This window comes from Quercus suber, unplaced genomic scaffold, assembly GCF_002906115.3.
Source record: "Quercus suber isolate HL8 unplaced genomic scaffold, Cork oak 2.0 scaffold_44, whole genome shotgun sequence".
Taxonomy (NCBI): Eukaryota; Viridiplantae; Streptophyta; class Magnoliopsida; order Fagales; family Fagaceae; genus Quercus; species Quercus suber.
This window is the reverse complement of record NW_027069509.1, coordinates 1538243-1547335: the sequence shown is the minus strand read 5'-3', so window position 1 is coordinate 1547335 and position 9093 is coordinate 1538243. Positions and strand designations below refer to the sequence as shown.

General features: G+C 36.4%; 1 protein-coding gene across 1 annotated transcript; it reads left to right on the top strand.

The window, feature by feature from the left end:
- Nucleotides 1–1780: 1780 nt before the first annotated feature.
- Nucleotides 1781–4495, top strand: LOC111994196 (probable glucuronoxylan glucuronosyltransferase IRX7). Its single transcript, XM_024026069.2, has 4 exons — nt 1781–2471; nt 2592–2953; nt 3061–3311; nt 3455–4495. Exons 1-4 carry the CDS (start codon nt 2168–2170, stop codon nt 3927–3929), a joined length of 1392 nt encoding a protein of 463 aa, XP_023881837.1. The 5' UTR covers nt 1781–2167; the 3' UTR covers nt 3930–4495.
- Nucleotides 4496–9093: the final 4598 nt, after the last annotated feature.

Below are 9093 nucleotides of genomic sequence, written 5' to 3'. Positions count from 1 at the left end.
TCCTATTAAAAAAATATATAAAAAGTTTGTCATGGCTTATCAATAGCTGGATTAACAACCACTAGGGGTTGTATAATTACGTCATTTGCCTGGCCCACTTGTTTTCGAATTCAATTCAAACCATCACTAACTTAAGCTACTTGCATTTTATATGCCCCAACCCATATTTTTGTATACATGCTGCAAACGATTAATTAGGGCACATTGCAGTACAATCCTCATCAATAGGCTGTGGTTGTAACTAATAACCATTATTAGCCATCCCCTAATATTTGGATAGTTGGGAGATTAAAATTAAAATCTTGAACGTCTTAAGAAATAAACATTAAGTTGCAAAGGTCTTGGTATAACTCTTAGTGTTAATATAAAAGTAAATTTATTTTATTTTATCTTATATGAGATAGAGTTTCTACTTTAACCTAATCTAAGTGTAAATGTGTATGATGCTCCCTCCTGAAGGCTTGAACCCCGACTTTTACCCCCCATACCTCACAATCACTTATACTTATGGAGTGACCACCGCACTAAGGAAGCGCGGTGATAATATAAAAATAAATTTAAACAGGAAATGATTTCTTTCAATTGAATCATAATCAAATATACTGATTGATGTCTTTGTCTGATGGTAAGAAACAGACGTTGTAGGTTAAAATTCTCTTAAACAATCATAAATTTTTTTTTTTTGGATGAAAAAAAAAAATCCTAGTTAAATATGCAACATATGTCATTTTACAATCATAAATTTTTTTTTTTTGGATGAAAAAAAAAAATCCTAGTTAAATATGCAACATATGTCATTTATTTAAATAAAAACAGGAAAGAATAGGATGATTCAATTTGAGGGATCTTAAACATATTTTAGGTTCATCATTATCTTCTCTTTGAATATTAATCACATATTTTTAGCCAGGCTTTCATAAATATGCATTTTTAAAAGCCCAAAGTGCCCCTTTTTTCACACCGAAAAAAAAAATTCCACTGGCTGTCTGGCCACATTGTCAAACTTTTGTCACCCCATATATTCTATTCCAACATTGCCCTTATCTTCAACTGATTCTTGTCTCTTCAAGAATTAAGACCACTATTAATATCTACGACCACCCAACAAACATTTTACACTATGTTGCTATGCCTTAGCTTTGAAGAATGAATAATCTCAACGGTGCATCAAATGCAATTTGAGGTCTTCAACAAACACATAAGTATAACCCAGCTGGACACACCTCTCTATATAATATTATTCCTTTTCATTAGTAAAAGTCACATATATGCTGATCATGATGTTACACTTAAATGGATTCAATCGCTGTTTTAGGACAAATCTTATCTAATAATACAAGTGAACAATCGTTTTATTTATGAAAAATGTTAAGTTTACAATTTTTTTTCGTAACTTTTATTGCAATTTGTCCACGTAAAAGTTATTGATTTTTATGAATCTACAAATTCACCATTTATAATTGAGAAATGATATATTCACAACATTTTTACAACAAATTATAAGTGGCAGGTTGTTACTAGTTGTTATTGTTAGGGCAAAAAAGTAATTTTAGTGTTAGTTTTAAACTTGAACTAATAATAACTAAATACCTGTGATTTGTTATATAAATATTGTAAAATTATTGTAAACGTAGCATCTTATAATTTGTCACGTAAGCGAGTCGCGGCAAATATTGCAGAAGCAAATTACTCTTAATTTCCCAAACAAAAATACTCTCTCACATACAGCTCAAACTACTAGGAAACCCAACAAGGGTGTTTTGGTCATTGAAGTCGTCAAAATTCTGAAAAGGACCAAAACCAAGCATAGAAACCGAGACCTTCGCCGCTGTCCATTCCGCTCCATCACCATGTGAATCCCTGAAACCCCCTCTCTCTCTCTCTGTCTTTTGCCAGGACAGTTCCATGTATTTTTCTATTCTAGTTTGGGAGCACCAGAACTGAACCAACCCCATAAACTGAAAAGATGTACTAACAAATTTGGTCCAAACCCAATTTTTATTATATTTTTTCGTTTATTGTTGGTTGCAAAAACGAAGTGCCAACAAACTCATCATATCTTCTTCAATCACTATTTTCCGTAGTCTCCACTTCATCGCCAGACCAAGAACCGAAAGCTTTATCCCAACCACTAAAACGTAATCTATGGTTTTTTAATTTAAATGGGATGGTGGAGACGAAGGTGCCCTCAAAGGAGAAGAGGGGGTTCTATCTGAAAATGAGACTATTGCACACCAAATATGGCAGAGCCCAAGAAAAGAGCTGCTTTTTCAAATATTACAAATGGTTTCTCTGGCTTTCTCTGTCTCTGTACCTCTTCAGCTCCTATTTCATCACCAACAATAACCCTCCCAACAAACCTACCTCTCTAACCAAAACCCATGTCTCAAACGCCAAAACCATCCTCGCCTCTCGTGCTCTTTTCGAGTCCACAAACGCTTCTCATCTCCAAGAATCCACGGACGATCAAGGTTCAAAGTCCAATCATTTTTTTTTCTTTCTCACATTCTAGCTCAAAAGTTTCAACTTTTATTGCCAAATTAGTCAAAAGTTAACATCTTTATATACTTTTTTGATCTTTTTCTCAACAGGGTTATTGAAGGACTTGAAGATTTTCGTGTACGAGTTACCACCAAATTACAACACGGATTGGCTCACAAACGAAAGGTGTACCAAGCACTTGTTTGCCTCGGAGGTTGCCATACACACAGCTTTATTAAACAGCAATGTGAGGACCTTTGATCCTTACGAAGCCCACTTTTTCTTCGTACCCGTCTACGTGTCCTGCAATTTCAGCACCATCAATGGCTTCCCAGCCATTGGTCACGCCAGGACTCTAATCTCCTCAGCTATCCAACTCATCTCATCAGAGTACCCATTTTGGAATCGGACCCAAGGCTCCGACCACGTCTTCGTCGCTTCCCATGACTACGGAGCTTGTTTCCATGCCATGGTAAATCCATTTCCAAAAAAAAAAAAAAAAAAAAAAAACCCTTTTAATCTTTCTTTGTTTAATGTGTTTCTAAAACATGTTTTGGTTCTGTTTTTTCTGCTTTGAAGGAGGACGTGGCAGTTGCTGATGGGATACCTGGGTTCCTAAAAAACTCGATCATATTGCAAACCTTTGGTGTCAAATACAAGCACCCATGTCAGGAAGTTGAGAATGTGTTAATCCCACCTTATATTCCGCCGGAAAGTGTACGGACAACCTTAGAGAATTTTCCGGTGACTGGTCGGAGAAATATTTTCGTGTTCTTTAGGGGCAAAATGGAGGTCCATCCAAAAAATATCAGCGGTCGATTTTACAGCAAGTAATTGATTTGATTGATTCATTATTTTCCCTAATCAAACTTGTAATCATGTGTTTTATGTTTTTTTTCTTGACTAAATTACCCTCGTGGGTGTTGTCTAATGCGTTGTCTAATTTGACTTTTGTGTTCCTTGTTTTGGTTAGGCGTGTGAGGACGGTGATATGGAGGAAATTCAATAGTGACCGGAGGTTTTATCTAAGGAGGCATAGATTTGCCGGTTACCAGTCAGAAATCGTGCGGTCTGTGTTTTGTTTATGTCCGTTGGGGTGGGCCCCGTGGAGCCCGAGGCTGGTTGAGTCCGTTGTGTTGGGTTGCGTGCCGGTAATAATAGCCGATGGCATCCGGTTGCCCTTCCCCTCCGCCGTGAACTGGGCGGAGATATCACTCACGGTGGCGGAGAGGGACGTGGGAAATTTGGGAACGATTCTAGAACACGTGGCGGCAACAAACCTAAGCACCATACAAAAGAACTTGTGGGACCAACGGAACAGGCGGGCCCTACTGTTCAACAATCAGGTCCAAGAAGGTGACGCCACGTGGCAGGTGTTGCTCGCTTTGGCTGGGAAGATGGACAGGTCGCATGAGAGTAGTAGTCAAGGTTCGAGAGTTTTCAGCTAATGGGATCGCGACACGTGGCGTGGCTTGCTTTTTTTAATTGGGTGGGTGGAGATTCGAAGTTGCCAGCTAATTGAATTGGCTTTTTGTATCGTGGATGCGATTGCATGCAAAAATAATAATGGAGCACAGCTGGACTTATATAATTTTTTCCATGAGGAGGTGGTGGAACTTTTATTTTACGGGGAGTGGGACCCAATTGGTGCAGAGATTTAAAGATTTGGGAAAACATTTATAGCATTGTGGAGATTTATTGATGAGGTGGCGATCTAGGATTGGATGGCTATGCGGTGACGGAGGAAAATACAAATTTTGCACTGTAAATGTGGAAGAGAGAGAATTTTTGAATTTTTTTTTTCTACTGGGTATAAAATAATTAGGTATATAATATTTTACTATATAGAAGGGTTCTTCATGCAAGATCCCACTATTTATTTTTATTTTTTTGTATATTTTCTATTGGGTATAAAATAATAAGGCATGTAATATTACTATATTGATGGGTGCTTCATGCAAGTTCCCACTAATTTTTTTGTTGTATATATAATATAATTCTGCATTTTTAATTAGTTTGATCATGTAATAGAGAAATTGTATTTGGTCAAGTACTCAATAAGGTGTGAGCATATCACAGAAGAAAGAAGAAAATTTTATAATAATTGCATTGGTAATGGTAGAAATTGTTAATTTATGCTTTTGAGTGTATTGGACTAATTCAAATTAGGATTTTACTGTCGGCATTTGAATTATAATATATATTTTTTCCTGTGTTAGAAAGTTTTTGTAAAAGTGGGGTTGGCTCCATGAAAAGAAAGAAGTGATTATTATTTGAAATATCGGGAAAGATGAGATGGGGGCAGTAGGGTTTATGAGAGAAGGGAGACAGATTTAAAAGACGTTGCAGTGAGGACAGCTAAGGTGTGTCAGATAAGCTTTAAATTGTTAAAAATTGTTATTTGTGGGACGGTACGATAGTGGTGATGTCAGTGAGTGACCCACTGGCCACTGGATGAGCTAGGAATCCGACGAACATGAACGACTCAAAAACAAACACTGTGATTGAATGTATTATATACGGACAGTGGAATGGGTTTTTTATTACTGAAAATTTGTAGGTAGTTTCGAAATATTGTGAAATGATGTTTTTTTTTTCTTATATTCAAAGTGGATTTTATTATGAATTTAATGAACAGACTCTATCATAAATGTAAGAAGAGAAATTACAATTTTTCGTGCTTAAAGAGTATCTAAAAATTACTCTTTTATTGTTCAGTATCATTTTTAATTGATGTCTGTTCTGGCTTTTCGATTAAAGGAGTTCTTGGGTCCCTATTCATTTAAAAAAAAGAGTTCTTCGGTCCTATAATTGTTCTTTTGTTTCTATGAAAAGCCGCTATTGTTGGCTGCCCTAGAAACTTTGGGATATCTGTATTTTTTAAAATATGTTAAGGGGAAAAAGGTGTGAAAAATTGTATAATATTATTTAAAATTAAAAATTATTGTTCAAAATTCCACACCGCACAGCCCATTTGATTTTGACAACGAACCTGTGGGAGGGGGGGCAATGAGAGCATTTTTCAATTCTTAGAAAGCACCCTAAAAGTAGGATGGTAATTTTTGCCTGACCTGTGGGTATCCAGTCCGGCCCGACTCTAATGGGATGGATTTTACCCGGTTCGATTAAGAATAGAGTCGGTTATGGTTTTTTTTTTTTTTTTTTTAATAAAAAAAACCCGAGACCCGCCTGGTTAAAAACCCAGTACTCTAAAATTACAAAAACACCTTATATATATATATATATATATATATTCCTATATTCTAACCTTAATCCCTCATTTCTTCACTCTTCAACAGCAACTCTCCCACTCGGCTGCTCTCACTCCCTCGCACTCTCCTCACATCACTCTGCTCTCCCCAACCTTTGATCTATGTCACCATCGGCCATCACCTGCACCTCCGATAAGGTTGTTTTCTCTCTTTCTCTCAATCTCAGCTCAAACTCTCACTCACTCACTCACTTTCAAGCAACGCCACCCAAGATCGCAGCCTCTCACCAACGTTCCAAGCATTCACCACCATCGGTCCAAGCTCTCACTCACTCTCAATCTCATCGCCGACCCAAGTTCTCAATGCCGATCTATTCTCTACTTCTCTTAATTTGTTTTGTTTTGTTTTTTTTTTTTTTGTTTTTTTGTTTTAATATGAGTCTCTGAGAATATGAGATGTTTGTTTCAATTTTTTTGTTTGGTGTTTCTACTTAAACTATGGACTTCAACTGATGGGTTGTGCTACTTCTAGTTATTGTAGTTTAAAGACTTGAAATTTTGAGACTTTGTGGTGTAACTGTAATATATTGTGGAAGAAATTGTGTATTTTGTGTTTTGTGTTTGTTGTAAATGCAGTGCCTAAACGGAGATGGGAGACAAAAATGAATTTGGGCTTCATTCAAAAAAAAAAAATTTTGGTTGGGCCATGATTTGGGCTGCGGGCTAAACGGGGCCGCAGGGCCCGGCGGGGCGGGTCTAGGCCTCGAGAAAAAAACCCGATTAATAATCGAGCCAAATTTGGGTTGCCGGTCTAGACTTGCGGGTCGGATCCAGGTATGTAAAAACATGGCCCGAACCCGACCCGTTGCCATTCCTACCTAAAAGAGTGTAGGGATGTAATTTTAAGGGACATGTAGGAAGCTAATTCGTTCCTATTTTAAAGACCCTAACGTGATTCGTGAATGCTCAAATTAAGTTTGAAATACTATAACAGGTAGTTTTATTTATTTTTATCTTTCAATAGATCATAGAGTAACTTTGTTTATCTTTTGTTTGTTGGCATTAACATGAAAAATGAATCATTTTCCAAAAGCATATTTTGGACAACTATCTCTTCATCTTTTTTTAAATTTATTTATTTATGTTTAGAAGCAAGTAGTAACCTTAAAATGAGTTGGAAAACTATTTCTTTCCACCCTTTATTTAATTTTACGTGAGATAAAGTTGTTTTCCTTATTTGGTCGCATGAGAGTAGTAGTCAAGGTTCGAGAGTTTTCAGCTAATGGGATCGCGACACGTGGCGTGGCTTGCTTTTTTTAATTGGGTGGGTGGAGATTCGAAGTTGCCAGCTAATTGAATTGGCTTTTTGTATCGTGGATGCGATTGCATGCAAAAATAATAATGGAGCACAGCTGGACTTATATAATTTTTTCCATGAGGAGGTGGTGGAACTTTTATTTTACGGGGAGTGGGACCCAATTGGTGCAGAGATTTAAAGATTTGGGAAAACATTTATAGCATTGTGGAGATTTATTGATGAGGTGGCGATCTAGGATTGGATGGCTATGCGGTGACGGAGGAAAATACAAATTTTGCACTGTAAATGTGGAAGAGAGAGAATTTTTGAATTTTTTTTTTCTACTGGGTATAAAATAATTAGGTATATAATATTTTACTATATAGAAGGGTTCTTCATGCAAGATCCCACTATTTATTTTTATTTTTTTGTATATTTTCTATTGGGTATAAAATAATAAGGCATGTAATATTACTATATTGATGGGTGCTTCATGCAAGTTCCCACTAATTTTTTTGTTGTATATATAATATAATTCTGCATTTTTAATTAGTTTGATCATGTAATAGAGAAATTGTATTTGGTCAAGTACTCAATAAGGTGTGAGCATATCACAGAAGAAAGAAGAAAATTTTATAATAATTGCATTGGTAATGGTAGAAATTGTTAATTTATGCTTTTGAGTGTATTGGACTAATTCAAATTAGGATTTTACTGTCGGCATTTGAATTATAATATATATTTTTTCCTGTGTTAGAAAGTTTTTGTAAAAGTGGGGTTGGCTCCATGAAAAGAAAGAAGTGATTATTATTTGAAATATCGGGAAAGATGAGATGGGGGCAGTAGGGTTTATGAGAGAAGGGAGACAGATTTAAAAGACGTTGCAGTGAGGACAGCTAAGGTGTGTCAGATAAGCTTTAAATTGTTAAAAATTGTTATTTGTGGGACGGTACGATAGTGGTGATGTCAGTGAGTGACCCACTGGCCACCGGATGAGCTAGGAATCCGACGAACACGAACGACTCAAAAACAAACACTGTGACTGAATGTATTATATACGGACAGAAGAATGGGTTTTTTATTACTGAAAATTTGTAGGTAGTTTCGAAATATTGTGAAATGATGTTTTTTTTTTCTCATATTCAAAGTGGATTTTATTATGAATTTAATGAACAGATTCTATCATAAATGTAAGAAGAGAAATCACAATTTTTCGTGCTTCAAAAGTATCTAAGAATTACTCTTTTATTGTTCAGTATCATTTTTAATTGATGTCTGTTCTGGCTTTTCGATTAAAGGAGTTCTTGGGTCCCTATTCATTTAAAAAAAAAGAGTTCTTCGGTCCTATAATTGTTCTTTTGTTTCTATGAAAAGCCGCTATTGTTGGCTGCCCTAGAAACTTTGGGATATCTGTATTTTTTAAAATATGTTCAGGGGAAAAAAGGTGTGAAAAATTGTATAATATTATTTAAAAATTAAAAATTATTGTTTAAAATTCCACACCGCACAGCCCATTTGATTTTGACAATGAACCTGTGGGAGGGGGGGGCAATGAGAGCATTTTTCAATTCTTAGAAAAGCACCCTAAAAGTAGAAATGGTAATTTTTGCCCGACCTGTGGGTATCCAGTCCGGCCCGACTCTAATGGGATGGATTTTATTCGGTTCGATTAAGAATAGAGTCGGTTATGGTTTTTTTTTTTTTTAATTAAAAAAAACCCGAGACCCGGCCTGGTTAAAAACCCAGTACCCTAAAATTACAAAAACACCTTATATATATATATATATATATATATATATTCCTATATTCTAACCCTAATCCCTCATTTCTTCACTCTTCAACAGCAACTCTCCCACTCGGCTGCTCTCACTCCCTCACACTCTCCTCACATCACTCTGCTCTCCCCAACCTTTGATCTCTGTCACCATCGGCCATCACCTGCACCTCCGATAAGGTTGTTTTCTCTCTTTCTCTCAATCTCAGCTCAAACTCTCACTCACTCACTCACTTTCAAGCAACGCCACCCAAGATCGCAGCCTCTCACCAACGTTCCAAGCATTCACCACCATCGGTCCAAGCTCTCACTCACTCTCAATCTCATCGC